The following is a 26,320-nucleotide window of genomic DNA, read 5'->3' on the forward strand; positions in this document are numbered from 1 at the left end:
CCCCATACTCATCCTGTGAGTGGTAGTTTATTGTGCACCCCATACTCATCCTGTGAGTGGTAGTTTATTGTGCACCCCATACTCATGCTGTGAGTGGTAGTTTATTGTGCACCCCATACTCATCCTGTGAGTGGTAGTTTATTGTGCACCCCATACTCATCCTGTGAGTGGTAGTTTATTGTGCACCCATACTCATCCTGTGAGTGGTAGTTTATTGTGCACCCCATACTCATCCTGTGAGTGGTAGTTTATTGTGCACCCCATACTCATCCTGTGAGTGGTAGTTTATTGTGCACCCCATACTCATCCTGTGAGTGGTAGTTTATTGTGCACCCCATACTCATGCTGTGAGTGGTAGTTTATTGTGCACCCCATACTCATCCTGTGAGTGGTAGTTTATTGTGCACCCCATACTCATCCTGTGAGTGGTAGTTTATTGTGCACCCCATACTCATCCTGTGAGTGGTAGTTTATTGTGCACCCCATACTCATCCTGTGAGTGGTAGTTTATTGTGCACCCCATACTCATCCTGTGAGTGGTAGTTTATTGTGCACCCCATACTCATCCTGTGAGTGGTAGTTTATTGTGCACCCCATACTCATGCTGTGAGCGGTAGTTTACTGCGGACCCCCATGCTCATTCTGTGAGCGGTAGGGCAATTAATAATAATAATAATAATAATAATTTTTTGTATTTACAATACGGTACAATGGGTTGTGAGAATACATAAGATTGGTATTTTTACATCTTACAAAGCCAATAACACGCATAGCATTTCGGGCATTAATGGGAAATGGACACGTAATGGGGCAAAATTGCCTACAAATGCCAGTCATTGCACTAGTGGATGCAGCGGGGGGGGGGGGTCGAGGGGGGACCCATGCCGCCTTAAAGTGGGGGGCTCGTCCCCCATAACCCCCTTCATGAAGTCGATGAGCGGTTCTGGGGCGCGTAAATACGACTTCAGCGGGTAGGCGGTTCCATGGGTTCATATCCTTGGGAATGTCAGAAGTTGGTCTAGCGTCGGACAGATTTTTTGTTCTATTTGTAATTTAGATTGAAGTAATGTCTGAACTTAGGTCAACACTAAAGTATACCCTCAAACTTCTCAGGGAAAATGGGGTGACCTGTGACAAGCCGCCGGCTTCCTGTTCCCTTCGTGGTCACGAGATAGAGGGTGGCCCTCAGGTAAATTAGGGTAAATATATGTACACCGAGAAAGAAAAAAGTAGCTATGTAGGGTACATGAGTATCACTTCGCGTGTATGTTCCATAACATTATGTTCAAGTTCAAGGTCAAGTATGTTTATTGAGACAAGAAAAAAATACATCTCAAACGGATAGAGTAGCTTAGGCTATTTCTACCCCTAACATTATGTTATGATGAGTATTTTAAGTTAGAGTTGATTGAAATTGAAATTGAAATTGAAATAAGTTTATTGAGGTAAAATACACACAAAGGGATGAGGTAGCTCAAGCTATTCTCACCCCATTCAGTACAACGTGTTAATATATACATAGACACACATCACAAATAAACATATTATTTAGAGTTGATTGGTTTTTGTATTGAAGCTGGTATTTGCTCCCCTGATTCCTTGTATTACTAACCATCCTGTGAGATGGGAATATTAGATGAACTTAGAATATTAGATGAGCTAGTTTTTGATCTACACTGTAATCTTTCATACAGAATTGGGTATACCTGTGTATACCTAAGCTTGTTAATAAAAAAATGATGGGTATGTATATATGGGTGCTTAATAAATAAACTTAGACAAACTACAGCACTGATGAGCTAGTTACAATTTTTTTTAACCCATACATTAACAGTTTATTCATAGTTCTGATAAATTAACATCACATCGTGACCCCAATTAAGAGACCCATATGCCAATAGACTTTCCAATTTGGAAACTGTGTACAGTGGATTAGTGTACTCTGTCTTCCATAAATCAACTTCATATATATTAAATTAAAATATCATTATTATTAGTCAATCATTTATTAACATAATAAGTTAACGGTCATCATATGCCGTTAGAAGTTGTACATCTCATATTGAAAACTTTAAGGAAAATGTCGATGTTTGTTTTCTGTTGGTACCTTTGACAACGTCCGATTCACCTAATGTAGTTCTCATAGTAACAAAGATAGCCTAGTTTTGGAAGACTAAATCAAATAAGATTAACATTGAAGCTATAGTATGTAAATATAAAAGTTAATGGCTAAGTAGCTGTTGGAGGATCATTGAATGTAACATGTATTAGAGGGTTGGCTGGCCATGTCTAATTGTACTCGGACGCGCTCCTTCTCCTACTCAACCCAAGACACCCAAGTCCTCAACAAAATATAAAACAAATGTCGAAGTTGAACACTTATACATTGATTACTTACCAAAGTCTTAATGAATGAAACATAAACCAAAAAAATGCGTTTTCTATCGTTATAAACAAGATAGTGTTTATTATTTGCGTTTGTATATTTGGCTATGTCTTGTTCCAGCAATACTTTTCATCAGATGATCCATGGTTGACCAAGTTTATCATGGCTGAAAGTGCTGATGAAGAAGCATAATGTGAAGACTATTAGGGTGTCGTTTAGTCTTCCCCTACGGCCGTGTAGGTGGTTTGGTAGAGTCTTGAGTGAGTGATGGGGTCTCAGAGTGTGGAAATATTGCGCCAAGGAATATGGGCGTCGCTCACTGGAGGCTGGTTCTACGACCCACATCAGGATGTCTTCTGCAACACCTTCCACCTGTATTTATGGCTGTACCTGGTGTGCGCGCCTTTCTCCATATACCTGGTGAGTGTCTGTCCTAACCTGCCAGGGAGTGAGATTGCCAGGGTGTTCATGAGACGTGAGGGGCCAGGAATACCTCACACCTCACCTCACAACTCTCACCTCAAGAGTTTTCAAGAGTCGTGTTGTTACTTGAGGTATTTGACATATATTTTAACTTAGGGGTAACCCTTGTGGACTGTGCTACAGTGAGGGTTACAGTGTGGTGTAGGTGTGCTGGGTGATGCAGGCGTCAGCCCTCAGGACCTGCAAATTCCTTTCCAAATTCCTAAATTAAAACTAAACGGACAAACATCAAATTTTCTTTTAATGAAGCTCGGATAGGATTATAATTGTTTTTTTTTCTGTTTGATATACTTCATTTATCATAATTCCCAAACCTGTCCTGTGAAGATCTAGTGAAACACATTAGATGTATATAAATGAAGAACTGAACTTTTAAGTTTTTTGGCAAAACTAGTTAAAGCTTTACATAAACATCAAGAGACTGTTTACAGTTTATCAAACAAATGTCATTATGATCATATGAGCCCCTAATATCACTTAATTTATTTATTTATTTATGCATATACAAGAATGTACATAAGGAATGTGAGGATACAATTATGGTAATTACAGTCTTGTAAAGCCACTAGCACGCACAGCGTTTCGGGCAGAAACTTAAGTTTAGTGTAGTAAAATATCCTTTATTAATATCACTATAGTCTTGAAAATAAAATAGTTTTGTAATATTGTACTTTAATTTAGTGCAGTTAATTTGATATACAAAATGTTTACTAATACTGAAGTAGATAGAAATTTAATGCCTAGTGTAGTCCATATAAAGTATTTGTAAATTTTTGGTTGGAACATGTGCACTGATAGAATAGGCTAGGATAGAAGAAGATATTCTTTTTATATTCAGACTTGTGGGTTGTGTCTAATTTTCAGGCACGTTATTGTCATTTAGTGTCTGCCTAGGGTAGGATAGGCCAGGTTAGGTGTGTTGACTTGCCACGAGTTCCATTTTCTCCACACCAGAAAATGAGATTTTTCTTGCATCAAATAACGTGGTGGTGGGTAAAGTCTTGGGTAATAACCATAAACAGTATAATACTATTAAGCATTAATGTTCCCAGAAATTTCTGATGGCAAATACAAATATTTATTTAGGTAAAGTACATACATACAAGGTGAAATACACAAGTTGATGGATTTATAGATAGAGCTAGTACATACAATGCCTAAAGCCACTATTACGCAAAGCGTTTCGGGCAGTATTTCGGGCAGTTAATATGAAAAGACCGAGTTAAAGCAAATGCTATACATGGCAGACAAATGATCAAACAAAGGATTAGATCCACATTTCTCAACTGCAGGTCCATGGAACCCTAAGGTAACCAGGGGTTCTGCAAGAGAGTGATAAGTAGGCTAATTCTAATACGTAAATGTATTTTTAAGTGATTTTTGGGTTTATTTTTCACATTTAGTCAGTGTTGAGCAAAGACAAATCATAGTCTTTCAGTTGACAATGAAATCTGTGTGTGTGTGTATTTAAAGTATGACCCAGAAATATTTCAAGGATACGAAGGTTGAGAAATGATGAAAAAAAAAGAAAATATGTTTCGGGATGCGAATTTTCGGTTTACAAGCTGTCTCTGGGAATAGATTAAATTAAAAAGCCAAGGTACCACTGTACTGTAGTGAGGTATCTTATCTTGAGGTTATCTTGAGATGATTTTGGGGCTTTAGTGTCCCCGCGGCCCGGTCCTCGACCAGGCCTCCACCCCCAGGAAGCAGCCCGTGACAGCTGACTAACTCCCAGGTACCTATTTACTGCTAGGTAACAGGGGCATTTAGGGTGAAAGAAACTTTGCCCATTTGTTTCTGCCTCGTGTGGGAATCGAACCCGCGCCACAGAATTACGAGTCCTGCGCGCTATCCACCAGGCTACGAGGCCCTACGAGGTACAGGATTTTCTTTTTTCCTCCATTTTTTATTTCCACTTCATTCAAGTTCAAGTTCTAATAAGTTTAGGGAGATACATTTAATAAAATTTATCATTTATTTTTATTTTTATCAAAATAAAAATTTAAAATATCCCAATTTGATAAATTAGCTTTGGCCATCTCTACCCTCCTCTCTCTTACCATTACATTCCCAATAAATAAAATGTGCTGTTTCCAAATAATACATTGGTACCTTAGTTTTTAATTTAATCTGTTCCCAGAGATGGCTCGTAAACCATAAATTCGCAACCCGAAATGAATTTTCCCATAAGAAATAATGTAAATTGAATTAATCCGTTCCACACTCCCAAAAATATGAATCTCAAAATACATTTCATATATAATACACACAAATATTTTGTACTATAATATGTACAAGTTATAGCTTACCTTTATTGATGACTCTTGTTGGTGTATGGAAGACGGGAGCCGGCCGGCCGAGAGGACAGCACGCTGGACTTGTGATCCTGTGGTCCTGGGTTCGATCCCAGGCGCCGGCGAGAAACAATGGGCAGAGTTTCTTTCACCCTATGCCCCTGTTACCTAGCAGTAAAATAGGTACCTGGGTGTTAGTCAGCTGTCACGGGCTGCTTCCTGGGGGTGGAGGCCTGGTTGTGGACCGGGCCACGGGGACACTAAAAGCCCCGAAAACATCTCGAGATAACATCTCAAGATAACGGTGAGGAGGGGGGGGGGGGGAGGAGGAGAGGTGTTAGTGTTTGGAAGGGAAGTCCCGTTCCATTATAACATCGGGCAGTGATGACATGTCTGAGGTATTCTCTCCCCTACATTTTGCCTACATACCACTAGGACCTTGGTGTGGTTCACTGCTTGTTTGTCTCCCTAAGAACCGTTCCGTAGAGACATGTGTTTCCTCTTTGGTCATCCTCACATGTGTTTCCTTAGGTTGAATCTTACCACCGACTTTCATGGGACCCATGGCATTGTATATAATAATTACTTTTATGTTTATAAACCCAAAAAACTGAAAAACAATGAAATTCTTTTAAAGACTTCAAGCGCAGTCATCACTAGGCTGGAGGCACTGGTAAACTGAGGAGCGGTTGCCCGTGCCACCAGGAACTATGCGCTTGGTCGACCCATACATGCATCAACAAGCTCACAAAGCGAGGCAAAGCTTGTAACCCCCAAAATTTGTAAAGAGGGAAGTTCATTACCCAAGCTTCCACTGTACTGTATTCACATGAAAGATCATTCTTTCATTCTGTTCAAAAGTGTTGTAGTGTTTGGTGTCTTTAGACAGTGTATATGGTCTAGAACCATCAAATACAAGTTACCATTAAACAGGGGCCACATGCTCTGACGACCAGGAGGACAGTTAGGTGTGGCTTATGAAGCCCTTCTGCTAGCTGAAGGATAAAAACCAGTCCAAATGTGTTTCATCTTGTTGGGATTAACTTTCTGGTCCTGTTGAGCCATGGAGCCCTATCCCCTCTAGTTAGACTTCCTGTTTAGGAATTGAGCAAAGATTTTTTCCTTGCCCAAAGTTTAGAAGAATCTTGTGTTTTATTAGGCATCACAGATCTCATTATTCAATAACTATGTAGTTAGCAGTACTGTACTAGTACATACAGTGTTCAGTATTAATAAAAAAACAATAATTGTTATCGTTTTTTCTTGTGTCTTCAGTACTGTGGATGGTCGGTGGCAGGGTGGCTGGCCCACCTTGTGCTGCTATCGATGGTAGTGGTAGGCATCAAGGTTATGAACCACCTCCTCCACCACATGTTTGACACAACTGACTGTCTGGAAGAGGAACTCACACCTGCTGTTCCTGCTGCCACGAACAACGATGTCTCTACACCCGTCCACTATCCAAATTCGGCTGCACCAGCTCAACAGATGAGGCAAGTTTTGCTTTTGACTTAAGAATGCTTTGGCTGTATATATTTTATAGCAGAGTTGGATTTTTAAATGCATATATTGATGGAGGAGAACAAAATGATATATGTACCTATAAAGTGGGTGAGAATGACGATCTTGTGGACTTTTCACCAATATTTGTCCAAAAGTATGAGACTGAGGTTTGAAGTATTTGATATGAGATGTGAATTTATATATAAATGTACAGTAATATATGACATGAAATACTACACTGTAGTTAGAATAATTATGAGATCACTAAAATGGATTATTACAGTATCCCTACCATACGATAATTATTATCCTGTATCACTATTGTGTCTGGAGTGGTGTACACTTGTCGGAAATGGTCAAAATAACTTAACCTATCTAAATAAGCCTATCCAAGCAATCTTGTCTCAAGTAAAGTGAAAGGTGAGAGAAATGCAAAGTTTAATGCAAGCACCCATAAAGGAGAGTTGAAAAACCTGTCTCATTGTTCATTATATGTGGAGTTGTGGATTGCCTAATGCCATTCAAACATGCTCCCTTGCTTCCCTGCCTTTCCGTTTCATTGACTACCTCCATTTGTTTCGTTGTAACCCATAATCAGTTCAATCTCGCTGTTTTATCCTAAATTAAAAATGTTTGAATAAGTACCTGTTTATTGTTTAAGTAATATCAGGGGTATAAACTACAACAAATTGCTAGTAACAAGTGGTGAAGGACTGCTCTATGTGAGGGTGTCTGGAGGTGGTCACTTACACTCCAAGACTGAAAATGGCCAACAGTGTCAGACTATTGTTCTTTAATGTTTACATAAGATCTAGCATGAAGTAAATTTATCCAAGTTATCTCACCCTAAACAGAGTGAAAGATGGTAGGAGTATAATGTTTATTTGCGAGAGTATCCTTAAATATCTTGGGAAAAGTTGTGTGGCCTCGATTGGCCATATGTGCCGAGGAGGGAGGATCTGTCAGAGGAAGCAGAGGCGGCAGGTGGCTGCCTCAAACCTCAACTTCACTCTCCCAACTTGCCTCTTCATTATTTACATTTAATCTATACATCCATGATATTTTATCATTAAGTATGAAATATAATAAGTGGGGAAGTATGATGGTGATCCACTTAAAGAATGGCATGTAACAAAATAAGTTATAATTTGCCTTCTAGGGTAACGATACCTTTTGTATGTCTGAATTCTGCTTGATTATTGGTATAATTTGATTGATTTCATTTGACATTGATGACAATGATAATTATTGATTTGTAAATCTATCGGTATAATACACATTTTGTTCATACAGCTGTATGGATATTGTTACGTATTTTCCAAGTGCATTGGTTTTAGTAGTATTCTCTGTAGTCATTTTTTAAAGTTGATTGATTTTGTATTTGCAGCCAGTCTTTTGAAGCAATAGAGATGCAAGTGGTGAGCAGTAAGGGTGGTGAAAGTGAGACCCCTCCAGTAGGTTGCAGCTCGCGCAATTCCATCATGGAAGCCCCCGGCACCCACTCCACCCAGCCTCCAGCAACCATAGGTGAGGCTGACACACCAGCTTGACACCTTTACCACTAACATCCCCCTCACGATTAGTAAATACTGTATGCACAAATTACAAAGTTTCCTTTATAAAATGTATCAAATTTATGATGTATACAGTTCTGTATGTATACAGTATTCACACACAAACATGGTTCTCATCCTCTAACTACACTTGATAATTACACATGGATGCACATGCATGTACAGACACAGCCTTTACCTAGCTCACTCTTAATGTAATGAATTGCACACTTATTTAAAAGTTAGTGTCTTTGGGTATTTGGCTGTGACTTGTGTGGGGACTGGTGAAATAGTGGTCCAAGTTAAACTGTGATTGGAGGAAATGCTTTAGTATTATTATTTTGCCTGAATTCTGTGAAAATCCAATTGAAAATTCTATTGCACTAATCCTATGAGAACTATTGCCATAAATTGGGTCACTTCTGCTACAGTAGCAACATTTGCTCATTCTTCAGGCATTGATGGTGTTCACTTCCCACTGTCACAGCTAGGAATATTGTGACTGGAAGTATGGCCTGATAATAATTAATACATATAAAAGTGTGGCAGGTTTGCCACTTTGCAAAGGATAAAGAAAAGTCAGCAGGGATACAAAGGATAAAGAAAAGTCAGCAGGGATAATCTTATCTATGAAATGAATGTACAATACAGTACAGTATAAATATTATTTATATCAAAGATGTGGCCAGCTACTGAGGAATCCAGATCTTGTGAAGCCAACTCTCCTTTGTGTTTGCTTTGTATTAATCCGGATAAAATACATTTTTATTTCTTTTATAGTGTATTATGTATGTTTTAAACCAAAGCTAATCTTATAAGTTATAAAGCCTTGTAATTTTTATATTATTGTACCATAGAAAGTTCTTGTATACAAGTAACAATACTGAATTTCCCTCATTTGCTGTTTGGCAATTTTAGACTTGAAGGCAGATGTGCACCACAAAGACAGCTCTGGGAGTGAAGAGGGAGCCAAGTGTGAAGGTGCGGCTTTGCCTGCCGCAGTCCGAGACGCCCCAGATGCCACAGGACGAGAGAAGAGGTTTAGAGGTACCGTGTGTTCGTTCCAGTAGCTCTGTTAACGGTAGAAGAGCTTATATTTACGAGATACGGCATCATATTTTTGTTACATATAGGGGGTGCCGGTCGGACAGCACGCTGGACTTGTGATCCTGTGGTCCCGGGTTCGATCCCAGGCGCCGGCGAGAAACAATGGGCGGAGTTTCTTTCACCCTATGCCCCTGTTACCTAGCAGTAAAATAGGTACCTGGGTGTTAGTCAGCTGTCACGGGCTGCTTCCTGGGGGTGGAGGCCTGCTCGAGGACCGGGCCGCGGGGACACTAAAGCCCCGAAATCATCTCAAGATAACCTCAAGAAGGGGTGTCTATTTCTGATGTGGACATACAGGTTCAGCATGCCTATTTCAAGTAGCCACTTAGCTAAGACATAAGGTACACCTCTATGGGATCTGATGTATAACATTGGTTGAACTCTCTCTCTTCAACTCTTGAGCAAATCATATAATAGTGGTGTGATGTCTAACGATCACACCATTATTACAATTCACCAATTATATACAATATATAATTATATATTGTGTTTATTAGTCATCCTTTGAAATTCAAAATGATGAGGCATGTTGCTAGTCTATGGAATATCTAATGCTAGCTTAAAGAAGAGGATATAAATACATTGCACTTTATTTAATGTTTTCTAATAAAACGGGGATAAATAGTTGTAAATATTCTCCTGAGCAAAAACTATGGCAGCGTAGAGCTGAGTAACATTAAAGATATGTGCACAATTGCAAATGGAATTGTGAGAACTCTTTAATTAAAGCAGGTCTAGTTTGGATGTATATTCTTTAAACATTAATAAATGCCCTACTTTTCAGCCAAGTGTTTCATCTTTCTCTTGAGTAGTCATATGAATGATTAGTTGTTGTTTCAAGCAGTCAAGATTGCAAGAGCATCTTACTGGTTGATAGTTCTATATCATGCTTAGACTAGAATCTTGTTTTTACACTCATTATTTTAATGTCTTAAATTTTAAAAGTGTAAATGACATTGATTAACTGTCATTAGTCTTTGAATACTGTATATCATCTCTACATTATGCTTGTAGTATCATCATGCTATAGAGGTCACACATACATACTGTACATTGCTGCAAAATATCCCAGCTCTGTAAATGACAAGGCTTTGACTAAAACAATATCATGAACTGGAATTATGAATGCTAGGTGATTTGAATGGTTTGCTTAAGTTGTGACAAAGGATACCATTATCCCTTTAAAGGTAGTTGTGATCATTTGGCATTACAGCAATGGAGATAAAACTAAGGTTTATGGTCTGTTTTAGAGGGTGGCAACAGTGTGGGAGCCGGACCATCGAGCAACAGCCGGGGTCTTTGCGTCTCGGAGGGCACATTGGCAAGTGTCTCCGAGATAACAGAATCCCTCAATCATCCCATTATTGCTAAACACTCCCAGGTCAGCTGCATCTTTATATTGTTGATGTTTAGACCTGTGATAATAAGATTACTCTTATCCTTACTCTATATGCTGTTTGAGATTGCACATATATTTATTATAGTTTTGTTTCAAATGTTTTGTCATTTTGATGATCAGACCACACACTAGAAGGTGAAGGGACGACGACGTTTCGGTTCGTCCTGGACCATTCTCAAGTCGACAATCGACTTGAGAATGGTCCAGGACGAACCGAAACGTCGTCGTCCCTTCACCTTCTAGTGTGTGGTCTGGACATCATACTTTAGCCACGTTATTGTGACTCATCGCCTGCTTTTGTCATTTTATATCAAATGTTTATATTCATCATGTTATTGACATTTAAGTCTTCTCAGTGCATATATAAAATACCTAATCCTAAAATACCTAAAATACCTAAGGTTTAAATAATTGATGATATATTTCTTGCCTTTCATTGGAAAGTCTCTTGGTTGGTGTGGTGGAGAAGAAGGCTGTGCATCTACTAGCAGCACCAACAAAAGTGGTAACAGCAGCACGCACAGCACTAACAGTAGGGGCCATAAACGTTTGAGGCGGAATGCAGCATCCTCTGGATCCATCACCACAACTTCTCTCTGTGATGCTCATTCTGTTGACATTGTATATTCCAAATGTGCCAAAGGTTTGTTAATTGTAAGTTATGTAGATTTATTAGCCATCTTCAGTAGGGATTCCTTTGGGCTTTCACAAGATTTATTTATAATTTCTTTTGACTTTGTGTAATAATTGAAGAATACCATTGTGGTTTGGCTTGAAATCTTGAACATTTGTATATTATAATGGCAGATTTTAAAACCATTTTAAGTATCATTGTGGGGGTTAGGTAATGCACCAAAATTTCTATACATATTGAGATGCACTAAATTTTAAAATGCTGTAATATTAAAGTTGCAATTGCATTGTAACAATTTTTCTGTTATTGTGTATGGTAAGAATTGTTCAAGCCATTATGTTTGAGTCAACCTCAAGATATACAACATAGCTTTATCTCGAATTGGATTGGACCTGTTCAGGTTTACTAATAATTTCATTCCATTGATCCTTTTGCTATTTTTTGTCTTTTAAAAATGTTCTGTCCAGGGGCCAGATTCACGAAGCAGTTACGCAAGCACTTACGAACCTGTCTGTCTTTTCTCAATCTTTGGCGGCTTTGTTTACAATTATTAAACAGTTAATGAGCTCCAAAACACCTGGAGGCTGTTTATAACAATAACAACAGTTGATTGGCAAGTTTTCATGCTTGTAAACTGTTTAATAAATGTAACCAAAGCCATCAAAGATTGAGGAAAGATGTACACGTTCGTAAGTACTTGCGTAACTGCTTCGTGAATCTGGCCCCTGGACTCTCCTGAAGAGCCTGGAAACTTATTTTGACTGAAGAAAAGAAGAGAGACTGAAGTCTCCTGAAGACTTATCTCAGAAGAGCCACTAAGACCTCCTGGTTTACTTCCTTAGGCCTGTTGTAAATGGAGGACTAGAATCAGGTCCTCACTGAGATGAGGGAAGCATGGAGCAAAACACTCTTAAGCAAAAATGTGTAAATAACCTGATAGTTGGCAGTGATAACTCTGTTCCAACGTCTCGATCACCACTATGTGGCAGCTGAGATCACAGAGGCTCTGCTACCATCACTCTCATTACCTTTGTCTCTCATTTGGAGCGTGTGTGACCATACTTTTGCTGAAGACCATCTATGTGGCTTTTGAAGCCAAGTGCTTTTGAAGCCAAGTGCTTTTGAAGCCACGTGCTTTTGAAGCCACGTGCTTTTGAAGCCACGTGCTTTTGAAGCCACTTCCAACAGCCTGGTTGACTAGACCATCAACCAGGAGGCCTGGTGAGAGACTGGGCCGTGGGGACCATGACCTCCGAAATCACTGCAAGGTATGTTAACCCAGCTGGTCCTCGTGGAGCTTCATCTTTGCAGGATCCAAGTTTGGAGCTACTCAATGGCTGGTGGATTTGGGCTCACAGTTGTCTTGCCCATACACTGGCCTGGAATCTTGTGCTTGCTCATTTGGACTGATTTGACTTTCTAGTCAAGTGTAGGATGTCTTGCTTGTTACTAATGCCGTCATGAACTTGACTGGGTTTGGTTTGGGACACTAGGATTCTCTCTCTAACACACTTTTCTTTTTCTGGAGTTATCCTTATTGCATCTATGTGACCATCTGCACCTTGTTCTGGGCAGGTGCTTTCTCAACCGCTTGAACTGTAGGAGGAGTCTGTTTGGCTTACCCTCTGAGGTGAGCTTAGCTGAAGGTTATGCTTCATCCTCTACACTTTTGAAGGTTTTATTGGTGCATGTATTGTCTAGTATTGCTCATACTGCATCTGTTGTGGATATTATGTTTCATCACTGGATTGTTTGAGATTGGTTTTCTTGGACCACTCCCACTGTCAACACTCCCCAGATGGTAGCTTCCTTGTGGTTTCTTAGTATGGCTCACTTTCAGGATGTTTTAGACATTCTCTTCCACCTCGGTCTGTTTTTTTTTAAGGATTGGTTTATACATGTGGTGTTTCATTGGCTTTGTGAGACATTTGGCCATCCTCGAGTTATTTTCTTCATGACTGCTTGGAATCATCAGCTTCCTCCTTATGCAATCCCATTTCATGCCAACTTGGCCTTTATAAGTTTTTACAAACCTAAAGGAACAGATGGCGAGATAGTCTTAATGTTTGGGTGCATAACACTTCATAATAATGATTACTTAAAATATTAAATAGTGTATTTTGCTTTATTGCAACACGCAATAGAGTAAGCAAGCAGGCAAGCACATGTCCCTCCATTCCTTATCAGAAATCTTTCCCGAGGGAGGCGGTTTCCCATTTACTTTACACCATTGTAAGTGGTGCTCTGACTCTTTTTGAGGGACCCTTGCTGATCTCTTCGGTCATGACTTTGGTCTTTAGCTGTAACTGCTTCTTTGCCTTTTGTCCTTTCAGGGTATTTCATTAAATTTGTTTCTAGTGGGCAGACATTCTCATTTCTGCCATTTTGAGTCTTGATGAGATTGGGCCTGGGTGCTCTTCTGTGATGTAGTAAGGCTCTCCTGCCTAGGCTACTTTCTTTGCATGGAATTTTAGACTTATGGCTACTGCAGTTTTGTTTCCTAGTGTTGGGTTACTAAATCTTATCTTACCTCACTCTAAAAGGTATCAGACCATTGTTGGTTCTCAACCATGGTTCCCAACTCTATTTGTACTTTGCATTGACTTTGTATTCCTGGTTCTTCTTATCTTGTAACATCTTGGCCACTGGTGCTGTGGGTGCATTTTGTCTGGGTTGTAAATATAGTGGTTGGCCTGCCAAACTTAGGCCCATTACCAGTTCCTGCTTCTCACTCTCATCCTCCAGTTGGAGTGTTTTGGTTCTAGTCTCCCCAAAGTCCTTCCATCGGGCTGCATCAGCATACCTGGATTACTACTCTTTCTGGCTCCTCTCTAGCCCAGGTAAGTACTTCTTACTTATATTATGTTTGTGTTTTTCTTCCTTTTGATAGTTGTCTCTGCTGTTGGGAGTTTTGCCTAGGGGAAAAATTGAATGGCCTAGCTCAGAATTAGGGCTTTGAGTATAGATGAAAAGCTCCTTTCTGAACTGGTCATTCAGTTGCTCCCATTCCCTCTTGTTTTGTCCAAACTTTCCTGGTTCTGTCGGAGTTTCATTCTGTTGATGTATATGGTGCTGACACCTGGTGGTCACCTGAGGTAGTGGCCTGATGCACCAAGTGGCATTTAGCAAGAGTGATGTGTGGTGCTTTCCTTAGTTTAAGTAGAACTTAGAGGAGGTTTTGAGTTAGATGAATGAGCCTTCTAATAATCATTTGGGGCTGAATAGAATAATCTTCAGTGTCTTCCTTTCCCTGCTGTCACCTGACAAATATATGGAAAGATTCCTGTCATAATGGAGTTAATGTTGAGTGTGTTTGGCTGTGGCTAATTCTGTTCTGGGAAAAGCAGGTTGTTACCCAAGGCATCTGCTGAGTGACTGACTCAGATAGAAGCATTTCATTTATATGTTGAGTCCTATTTTATCTTTTCCACTATGTATTACAGTACTATTATTTTTATATTTGAGTCAGTTGTAAACATTTCTAAGAGGTAAACAATGTACACCTGTGTAACAATAATGTAAAGGAGGTGCTTGTACCGCAGGAGAGAAGGCAAGCGGCGTCCATTATCGTGCCGGTATGCACCATGGGAGCACCTCGCTGGGGCTGGAAGGTGGGTCTGGAACAGCTGCTGCATCCTCTACTGCGCCTTCTCCTACCTCCCTGCCCTCTGCCGCTGAGCCACCTTCACATCCAGTCAGCCTTGAGGTAGTCTACTCAGAAATTAGTCTGTAGAACTTCATTGTTTGCTGCTGCTATGTTTTTTTTTTTTTTTATTCTCCAATTGCAACTCTTATTTGTTTACCTCAATTGTAACTTCATAGTCTACTTCATATGCAACATATTTGTCAATGCAGTTTGGATTGTGCAACTCCCTAGAGAATGAAAGTTGGATGTTATCCTGACAGATGTTAATTACCAGACTGAAAAATTTACATCTCCAGTACTGGAACATGAAATGTACATATTCCTTAAAAGAATCTACAGATGTAAATGAGATAAACCTTGGTTTGGGTATCAATGTACAGTTATAGCTGATGAGAAGTCAAAGCCTGGAATTGCCATAAAAGAAGATTAACCCTCTGATATACGATGCTTTGATATTTCGAGAAAACATATGAAACAAATACCCAAATGTACTTTGGATAGGTGGCATGAGGCCCTTTAGCAGCAACTTATCAGGTGGATCAGTGGCCAGTGAAATTTAGTTAGGCATAATAATAACGAGGACCAGCACCTGATGACTTGGTGTCACTTGTAAACACGTGTCATGGCTTTGTAGTTATAATGTTTTGTTTTACAACTGTGACCTTGACTGGGATTGCTTTATATCCCTGACCTTTGGTCAGCACTGCTTCCATATGCCTTGGGGATGGCTTAAAGTACATTTTGTGAGGTGTGTTCTCTACACTTAAAGAAGTGAAACGCTTTGCGTAATAGTGGCTTTAGGCATTGTATATACTAGCTCTATCTATAAATCCATCAACTTTTGTATCTTACTTCGTATGTATGTACCTTACCTGAATAAAATTTATTTATTATTATTATTATTATTATTATTATTAGTAAGTGGAAGTAATTTGTCCATTCTAGGTAATCATAGGCGATGACGCGAGCAGAAGGCAGCACCAGCACCATCGTCACCACCACAGCAGACATCACCATCATCAACCGCACCACCGCTTCCATCAGCACCCTCCCCACCACCACAACCGCAAGATGTCTCTGGCACCTCCGGCTTGTAGCCGGGAACCAAGTAACATATCTGTCATCGAGGAGAGAAACAACAGCTGTGATACAAACACTGGGGGCTGCTGTGCTGTCAACAGGTACTGTCCTCTCTAGATAGTACTTACAGTAACAATGTTGATCATCACACATATATTGACGTAATGGACAATTAGGATTTGGTACTATTGAATTTGGACAAACCAAAAAAGTTTTGTATTTATGTTGCTGATGAAACAATCTAACGTTGATCAGACCACACACTAGAAGGTGAAGGTACAACAACGTTTCGGTCCGTCCTGGACCATTCTCAAGTCACAATCGACGAGAATGGTTCAGGACGGACCGAAACGTCGTCGTCCCTTCACTTTCTAGTGTGTGGTTTGGTCAACATATTTCAGCCACGTTATTGTGACTCATCATTTGCTCATCATGTCGCACTGCCAGAATATACTTTTTAGTAGCTGCTATTTAAATGATTCATTGTGACATTCGAGCATAATACCGTCCACTGTGTTCAAAATTACAATCTATAGAATTTAAACTATGGCAGTGTACCATAGTAAAATGAAATACCACTAAATTGAGTCATTTGATTTCTTCTGCTGCATCTAGAATTCAGTTAAAACAAGACTTGTTTTCACCATTTATTATCTCGTATATTTTTATATATTTATATATTTTTTATTAGTACTAGCAGTAGAATATGATTAGATCCACAGTGCATTATTTTTATATAAAAATACAATATATTGATTGGTAAATTGCAAATGTTTCAAAATATAACATAACAATTCAGCTCTTCCTTAGTTGTAATCATAATTGTTCATGAACAAGTCATTTACACTAATATACAAAATATATTAAGTTATGAACATCATAGGTCCACTGCTCTTTAATATCCTCAGAACAAATATAAGAAATATTCCTGGAACAAAAGTGAACATTTTAAAGAAACAACTATTTGGTAGATAGTTTTGTACAGGAAGTGTGGGCCTGCAGGCTGTTCGAAGCAACAGCCTGCTAGATAAACTACTATAATTACAAGACAAGGGCCAGGCTTAGGGAATAGAACTACTCCCAGAAACCACACCACCAGGTAATCTCCAGGGGCCAGATTCACGAAAGCACTTATGCAAGCACTTACGAACGTGTACATCTTTCCTCGATTTTTGACGGCTTTGGTTACATTTATTAAACCGTTTACAAGCATGAAAACTTCCCATTCAATTGTTGTTATTGTTATAAACAGCCTCCTGGTGCTTTGGAGCTCATTACCTGTTTAATAATTGAAAACAAAGCCGCCAAAGATTGAGAAAAGATGTACACGTTCGTAAGTGTTTGCGTAAGTGCTTTCATGAATCTGACCCCAGGTATACTCCAGGTATATGCTGAGAGCAGCTGGAGTATAATAAAAAAGTTTCAGCTGTAAGGACAAAAATAAAGTGTGATTTCTGATTTGATGCATATGGTGCCTCAGTGACATCATTGAATGACCAGTGACATCAACACAAATGAAAGAGCATTTAGTGATTATGCTGGTGGTATTTGCCAATCATAGCTCTAATTGGCCTTGCTCATGTCAGCCCATACTTCAGCTTCACTGGTGTTGATAGGCCACGGCAAGCCTTGATCTTCAGAAGTAGTTTTGACAAAATAAAAACAAAATACTGTATAAAAATAATAGTAAGGTGAGATGTAAAGTAAAAATTAAGTTATACTGTACAGTATAAACAATTGGATAAATTAATGGTATGTGCTAAGTAGGGTTTTTATAGTGCTGTCTTTTCTTGGCAAGCTGAATCATATGGGGTCCATCCCCATTCTTGTTAGTTGAATATTCAACTTGCCAAATTTCTTATCAGGAATATCTAAAAATTAAATTTGCAGCATTTTGTGCCTCAGCCAAATTTTGTAGGGTTACCTGGGTTACCTTGAGTAGTGAGCTCTGTGAACTCTGTGTTTTAAAATGCTGATGTAGTAACAAATATTCTTTACAAGTATATTGCTTATTATGTGAGTTTAATTCTTTACAGTGAGGGTGAAACGGATGAAGAGGGCCCTAACAAAGGCTCCCACTCGCCTCTGTTGACACGACATCAGAGTCTGGAAGGGAAGAGTTCGGGGGGACGCAGAGTTCGCTCCGGCAACTCGAGGCTGGCACCCACCCCTCGGAATTCCGGTCGTGCGTACCAGCCTCTGGTGTTTCGTAGCAGCTCTGCCATAGCAAAATTTCGAGATAAAACGAAAGTAGAAGGGGACAATTATAAAGTGTGCACGCTCACGTTTGAAAATATTTATGCAGATGATGAGAGTAGTTCAGATACATTAAGTGTTGTGAAACTGTCCAGCAGCTCTGATGAAACACTAAGTAGTGTAGCAGATCAGTTAAGTCTACATAGACAGTCTTTAGGTAATCTTGACTGTGATAATGTAAACTCTAAGTGCAGTGGAAATGGGAACTGTGGTGAATCTGTGGAAGACGAGGAAAATAAGGATGAAAACTCTCACCATAGAAGTAGAGAGGAAGTTGTTGTAGATTTAGAAGATGCTCCTACCATTCCACAACATGCTGGAGAAGATACCTCAGTAGTGATTGATGAACATAGGACACAAAGTATGAGAAATTCAAATGAACTACTTGTAAGTGATACTATTGAGAGTAGGTCATCTAGTCCAGGTTTAGACTGGCTCTTTTCACACAGTGATTCAGATTCTGAATTTGCTGATGTCGCTCGTGCTCCCGGTGAACGCAGTGACCAGAGAAGGCGCTCTTCTCAACAAAGTGATGAGGATAGCTGGAATATTATTTGGTCCTCGCCAGAAAGTCCTACTGAAACATGCGCTATTTCTTATCCACATCCTGCCACCCAGTGTGCTACATCTTGTCAGGGGGCCATTCCTAAGAAACGGAGACAAGGTGTAGTTGTAGAAGAGGTAGAATCTAATGGAGGAGGTGATCGAGGAAGCAGAGAAGCGTCTGTTACTATGGAAGACCTGGTTAGACGACTACTAGACATCCTAAACAGTTCTCTACATGATCCTCAGCAGTGTCATCGGGATATTCAAAAACTTGTGGTTCTAAAACAAAGGTTAGAACAGGAAGGGGGTATTGGGGAAGCTATCAAAGGTGGACAGGGGTCACTGACTAGCCCGGGGACCTCAGAAAATGCGACACAAAGTAACAAACCTGTTGAGAAGCCGGTAGAATCACACTTGTACAGGAAGCCAGCGGTTCGTCGGAGAAGACATGTAGCAGGAAATGCAACATCACCACCCACCTCTCCCAGTGACCCTCCCGATATTTCTTCGTTACTCACTACTACGTTAACTACTTCTCTCACCACCACCTTCACCACCAGCCTCACCACTACCCTCTCACCAGCATATCAACAAACCCACAGGAACCATTTATCACAAGTGAGTCTTTTTGCACCATATCTTCCTGAATAATTGAATGAACATAAAAGTATCTTATTAATGTAAATTATCTGAAGTTTGCAGTGGCTATTTAAAGAACTTTAAGCTTAAAGTAATAAAGCATTACTCTAATGTTTCTGTGGAAACTGCTCTACTTATGGTTGAATAGAAACTTCATTATGAACAATGGTGTACCTGGGGAAGTGTTTACTATGTAATATACATTAACTATTGTTAAATGTTAATCAAAATTTATATAGCAATGAGTGCATGAGAATATATGGTATTAATGACACATGCTGCTATGGCGGTATGTCCACTCACAGGATGAGTGGTGCTGCCTAATACTGTCACTATGGCGGTGTGTCCACTCACAGGATGAGTGACGCTGTTCAATACTGTACTGTCACTATGGCGGTGTGTCCACTCACAGGATGAGTGACGCTGTTCAATACTGTACTGTCACTATGGCGGTGTGTCCACTCACAGGATGAGTGGCGCTGCCCAATACTGTCACTATGGCGGTGTGTCCACTCACAGGATGAGTGGTGCTGCCCAATACTGTCACTATGGCGGTGTGTCCACTCACAGGATGAGTGGCGCTGCCCAATACTGTCACTATGGCGGTGTGTCCACTCACAGGATGAGTGGCGCTGCCCAATACTGTCACTATGGCGGTGTGTCCACTCACAGGATGAGTGACACTGCCCAATACTGTCACTATGGCGGTGTGTCCACTCACAGGATGAGTGACGCTGCCCAATACTGTCACTATGGCGGTGTGTCCACTCACAGGATGAGTAACGCTGCCCAATACTGTCACTATGGCGGTGTGTCCACTCACAGGATGAGTGACGCTGCCCAATACTGTCACTATGGCGGTGTGTCCACTCACAAGATGAGTGGCGCTGCCCAATACGTACTGTCACTATGGCGGTGTGTCCACTCACAGGATGAGTGGCGCTGCCCAATACTGTCACTATGGCGGTGTGTCCACTCACAGGATGAGTGGCGCTGCCCAATACTGTCACTATGGCGGTGTGTCCACTCACAGGATGAGTGACGCTGCCCAATACTGTCACTATGGCGGTGTGTCCACTCACAGGATGAGTGACGCTGCCCAATACTGTCACTATGGCGGTGTGTCCACTCACAAGATGAGTGGCTGGCGCTGCCCAATAAACTCGCCCCTTGGGGCAAAATTAAAAAAAAAATTTAAACGACAATAGTAAGTGTATGTATTTTAGGCTGTTGTTGTATTGCATTATGGAGTTCACTGTATCCTACAAACTCTTGATCTTTTCCTTCTATTATAAAACTCCGACCTGCATGAAGTGAGATCGACGCTCTACCATCCAGCCCAAGTTAACATTACTGCATAACAGTGTAAGGAAAGGCATTGAGAGAGCTTTTGAATCATTGCACATAATCAGTTATGATAATCATCAGTTATTATTATTATTATTTACAATAATCATCAATAAGTGATCACCATTATCTATGTAGACAATAGTACATTATGAATTGACTTCATTAATATCACTTGTTATCATCAATCATTATTGATAAACTCCATGTCAATCATAATCATCAATTCATGATTGTAAGTCATCTTTTCCATTGTCTTGGTTTGGGGAATTTTCTGGTATTGATGAAAGTTTAGTTTAAGTTTTCCGTTTTGAGCGTGACATTGTTGACAGTTTGGCTGAGAATAGGCAGTATGTAAGTTGTGGGAGGGGGAGAATAGGGAAGGCAACTAGTCATTGAGGTTGATGAACTATGTATAAATCCAGGATATTTATAATACTGTATACTGGTGTATACTATAAATGTTTTGTATTTTATAAATATTGTGATGTAATGAAATGCATATTTTGCAGAGGTCTAGTGATTTTCCACTTCGAGCAAGGAATACAGGGGAAGGTGAAGATGAAAGCAAGCTGCGCCGAACTACGGTTGAAAAGAAGTTTGAAGGTGGAGGAAGTACGTCTATATTTTCTGGCAGTTCGTCATTAGCAGATGGTGGCCCTCCCCTGTCTGCACTGTCTTCATTATCTTCCCCTGGAACTCATCTTGCAGTGTCTCATGAGGACACAAGTGATGGAGCTGTCCACTGTTTTCAAGATGAAAGAGGAAACTGGTTTACTTATACATTTAATGACAGAGGAGTGAGCACAGCTTCTAGTGTCGTGCCCGTGAGTGACAACAAAGTTTTGACAAAGCTCTTGCGACGAACAAGCAACAGCCTTCAGGGGCCTAGTCAGAACAGTTGTAATCAAAGCACCCCTGGAGGACTGACGCGGGGTGATGGCTCACTCAGCAGCTCCTCCATGTCTCTTTGCTCAGGTCTTACTGTTATTCTAGATAACCATTTTCCACCTGCTTCCCTGCCATCTGCCTGGCCAGAGATATGCAAGGCACCTAGTTTGGTGTCGCCTATATCTAATCCAGCCAATAGTTCAGCGGTAGTGCCAGTGACGTCAGGTGTACGTAGAAGAGGGTCTTCTCCCCCTGTTTCAAATGCTGCTGTTAGTTTAAGAGATCAAGATAGAAGCAACCAAGATGGCTCCAGTGACCCTGATCCAATACCCAGAGTAACGGTGGGCCCCAGAAGTGGTCGGGATCTGCCTCTGTTGTCTTCTGAAACACGTCATCATTTGCAACTTCTAAGTATAGGGGCACCTCATAATCCCCTACAGCTATTCACAAATGCATTATTTGAGCGTAGACGCTCCAGCAACCGTCCGGGCACAGTTGCAGGTTCCATCATTACCTCCGAGGCCTTTGAAAACATTAGTTTGCCTCAGGGGCTTGACATGGATGTAGACCTTGGACTGTCGTCAAACAAACTCAAGTTTCCTGTTACAGTACCACAAACTATACAATATTACAAATTTAGAGTTTGCGGAAAAAAATCTATTAAGATAAAGTTTGACAGACTCTTTTTATTAGCTTTATTAGACAGAAATGTTACAATATTAGAAAATCTGATCTGTATTTTTCTTGCCATTTTTGTAAGCATTTTAGGATGTATGATTCTCCAGAAGGAATTCTACCAGGAATTAAATGTTTTTATTTTTTGTCTTGTAATGGCAAGCTGTCAATATTCTTTATTCAAGAGTGTACAACCAGATGCAGCATCTCCCACCCATGGCTACAATCGTGTTGTTCTTTACAGCAGACCAGTGTACTTCATTATATGTTGCAGCATCATACTTCTTATACAACTATACTTAGATACCAGCCATGCATGGCCAAAATTTATCCTCTATGGAATTGACTTTACCAATCGAGTGATGTTGAAACAGTGTAGAGACTTATTATTGCTATTTATGCTGTTTTTTCCTCTTATCTTCAGCTTGGGGCTCCTGCCTCAGGTGAATACCTTCCTAATGTACCTTTTAGAACAGACAGACATCCACATATTTGGTGGTAATGCAACCACCAGCCTTACCTCAGCTCTGTATTGTGTGGGTCGTTCAGTTCTCACGGTGCTCTTCCTGTTTGGTTTTGCATATGGTGGACTTCGAGAGCAAGTGGCTCAAACTCAGCATATTCTGTATTCCATATTCTGTGGTCTGAATGTTGCTTTCAGCTATCACCTAAGTCGCTCGGCATCAGATCCCACCACACTCTGGCGCTTGATCCAGCAACACATGTGGCCAGAAGAACTGCGGCGAGAGACGAACACCAGCAATCCTCAGCCTCCGCAAGAAGCAGATGAACTCACCGATCCACTTCCGGAAAAGTTGCGCAACACCGTTCATTCTCGCTTGGTGCACGATGCCATCATTTGTACTGTGATGGCTGTGGCAGTGTTTGCTGTGCACTCTAGTACTGTGTTCACAGTGCTCTTAGATGGTGAGAGCCCTGATCTTTTCACAGCACTTTGGATATTTGCCAGTCTGTTTGGTTTTTTTAACCACTATGTAATACCACAGTTAAGAAAGCAGTTACCATGGTTGTGTGTGGCACATCCTGTGTGTAGAACTCACGAGTACAGCCAATTTGAAGTGTATGATGCTGCCAAAATTATGTGGTTTGAAAAAGTGTATGTGTGGTTGTGTATTTTAGAAAAGAATATTGTATATCCTGTACTATTTCTCTGTGCCTTAACCAAAGATGCACCTACACTGGTAGAAAGATTTGGTCTCAACACTGGAACGTTGATTACCGTGATATGTGGCGTCAAGTGTCTGCGTAGTGTATATTCACAGCCACAGTTTCAATACCTCATATTGGCATTTGCCAAGCTCTTTTTCAACTGGGATTTTAAGGGGAAATCTGAAACATTTTTGGTGGACTACTTTGTGATGGGGATAATTTTTACCAGAGTATATGAATTTCTTCTAAAAATGAAGTTTATAGTGACATACATAGCTCCCTGGCAGATCACCTGGGGATCTGCTTTCCATGCATTTGCCCAGCCATTCAGTGTGCCCCATTCAGCCATGTTGTTTGTACAAGCTGCAGTCTCTGCGATCCTGTCCACACCACTCAACCCAATCCTGGGCTCGGCCATCTTCATCACCTCCTACATCCGCCCTATTAAATTTTGGGAGCGTGACTACAACACAAAACGGGTGGATCACTCCAACACGCGGCTGTCATCTCACCTTGAGCGGAATCCAGGCTCGGATGACAACAACCTCAACTCTATATTCTATGAGCACCTTACACGATCTCTTCAGCATTCACTTTGTGGAGATCTACAAATGGGTAAGAGTAATTAATCTTTCATATACATTGTGTGTGCATGTAATAACAAAGTGTAGTTACAGGATGAGAGCTATGCTCATGGTGGTTTGTCTTCCCAGTATTGTCATACTACTATTGTCTTCCCAGTATTGTCATACTATAATGCTAAATCCCATAACATTGCATTTATTCATATTGAATTCCATTTGCCACTTGACGCTCCAAGCACTTATTTCATCTAGATCAATTTGAAGGGCATTACAATCATCTGCATCTCCTATCTTCCCCAGTATCTTAGCATCATCCGCAAACATGTTCATATAATTCTGTATTCCTTCTGGTAGATAGTTTATGTAGACATGAACATTACTGGTGCAAGAACTGAACCCTGGGGTACTCCGCTAGTAACACTCCTCCAGTCAGATACATTGTCTGATTACCGCCCTCATCTCTCTGTCAGAAAATTTTTCATACATGTCAGAAATCTCCAAGAACTAAGCCACTCCATGTCAAGTGGCTCAGTGCCAGCAGGTCCCAAGTGCTCAGTGCCAGCAGGTCCCAAGTGGCTCAGTACCAGCAGGTCCCAAGTGGGTCGCCAGATGCTGGTTATAGAAATTTGCTCACTCTTGTCATTTTAAATCAACAAATTCTGGAGCTAGGCTTGGATCAAAATCGCTCTGAACACACACACACGGGTCGTGTTAGACCTGATTTCAATAGGATTGAAGAAAGCTTGTCAATTAGCTATTTTTTCGTGACATTAATTGTAATTCTAAATAGTATCCAGTTGGGTGTCTCGTTGCTTTTGCTGCTGACTAAATAGTAGTTGCTTTATTGTCCTGTAGACTTGCTATCCCATTATATACTGTATATCGCTCATTCTTAAGTTGCATTTCCTAACAATCAAGCTGACATTCTGGCTAAGTTTGAGCTGCCAGTGATAAAAGAGCTGATTGTGTTTGCTGGATATGGGATTTCATTCAGACAAAAGGATATCATTCTTTTGTGAATTATTTGTTAGTGTTGGTGTGGACACGAGGTCAGGTAGAAGATTGCAATCAGTACGAGGATGGACCCCCAAAGATATGTCTTAACATTTCCTCCATTTACAATTAAGCTTAACAAGGACTGCATTTTTTTAGGTTCCATAGTTCTCATCCATACAAGTTTAAACATTGACTGTTTAGTAACTTAACTTTTGACCAGGTATCAAGATGACAAAATTCAATCATAATGAAATTTATCATGGAAGTAGCAAAAACATGAATTTGTATTTTAATTTTGACTTGAAATAATTTTATTTGCCACAACTTTTGATAGATTAACACTTTCCTATTCCTAAAAATTCCTAATATTCCTAAAAATTGTTTACATTACAGGTCGTTGGGGAGCTGCAAGCCAGGGAGACTGCTTTGTTCTAGCATCAGATTATCTCAATTGTTTAGTCCACATAATTGAGCTCGGCAATGGTCTTGTAACATTCCAAATGCGTGGACTAGAATTCCGTGGTACTTATTGTCAGCAGCGAGAAGTGGAGGCCATTTCTGAGGGAGTGGAGGAAGATGTGGGTAAGTTGACGTGTCTTGCCTGCTGTGAGATCACCATCTTGAGGTTATCTTGAGATGATTTTGGGGCTTTAGTGTCCCCGCGGCCCGGTCCTCGACCAGGCCTCCACCCCCAGGAAGCAGCCCGTGACAGCTGACTAACACCCAGGTACCTATTTTACTGCTAGGGAACAGGGGCATCAGGGTGAAAGAAACTCTGCCCATTGTTTCTCGCCAGCACCTGGGATCGAACCCGGGACCACAGGATCACAAGTCCAGCGTGTTGTCCGCTCGGCCGACCGGCTCCCTGTGACATACCGGCACCATGACATAATTTCTTTTCTTTGTATGACAAAATTTTACTCGAGCTCAAGTGTTAGATTGTACTGCTTTGAGGAAGACGGGAGGGGGGGGGGGGGTTAGCCAGATTCTAATCCTGGTTCTCCATCGTCGGTCGAGAGTGCTGGAAGCTTGGTGTGTTTCTCGTAGTTTAGACGCTTCCAGGTTGTAGCATCACGGAGCTAATTGGCCTACCAGAAAGAGACGTTTTATTACATTCAATGCTGAATT

The 26,320-nt window shown here is 40.6% G+C and overlaps 1 protein-coding gene across 5 annotated transcripts in view; it reads left to right on the forward strand.

The window, feature by feature from the left end:
* The first annotated feature begins 2,502 nt into the window (after window positions 1–2,502).
* Window positions 2,503–26,320, forward strand: part of LOC123774382 (pecanex-like protein 1) — a 57,170-nt gene continuing 33,352 nt past the window's right edge. For 3 of the 5 annotated variants that reach the window (XR_011223410.1, XM_069307802.1, XM_069307803.1), the window contains exons 1-11: window positions 2,503–2,806; window positions 6,442–6,663; window positions 8,061–8,196; window positions 9,141–9,269; window positions 10,580–10,710; window positions 11,173–11,371; window positions 14,905–15,068; window positions 15,954–16,189; window positions 18,125–19,508; window positions 21,389–24,227; window positions 25,586–25,774. Coding sequence is in view for 4 of the 5 variants with exons in the window: in XM_069307802.1 (XP_069163903.1) it covers window positions 2,654–2,806; window positions 6,442–6,663; window positions 8,061–8,196; window positions 9,141–9,269; window positions 10,580–10,710; window positions 11,173–11,371; window positions 14,905–15,068; window positions 15,954–16,189; window positions 18,125–19,508; window positions 21,389–24,227; window positions 25,586–25,774 (5,782 nt within the window). In the remaining variant the exon portion in view is untranslated. Of the gene's footprint in view, window positions 2,807–6,441; window positions 6,664–8,056; window positions 8,197–9,140; window positions 9,270–10,579; window positions 10,711–11,172; window positions 11,383–14,904; window positions 15,069–15,953; window positions 16,190–18,124; window positions 19,509–21,388; window positions 24,228–25,585; window positions 25,775–26,320 lie in introns of those variants that run through there. The other 2 variants (XM_045768601.2, XM_045768603.2) reach the window with 2 other exon arrangements.

This window comes from Procambarus clarkii, chromosome 61 (assembly GCF_040958095.1).
Source record: "Procambarus clarkii isolate CNS0578487 chromosome 61, FALCON_Pclarkii_2.0, whole genome shotgun sequence".
Lineage (NCBI taxonomy): Eukaryota > Metazoa > Arthropoda > Malacostraca > Decapoda > Cambaridae > Procambarus > Procambarus clarkii.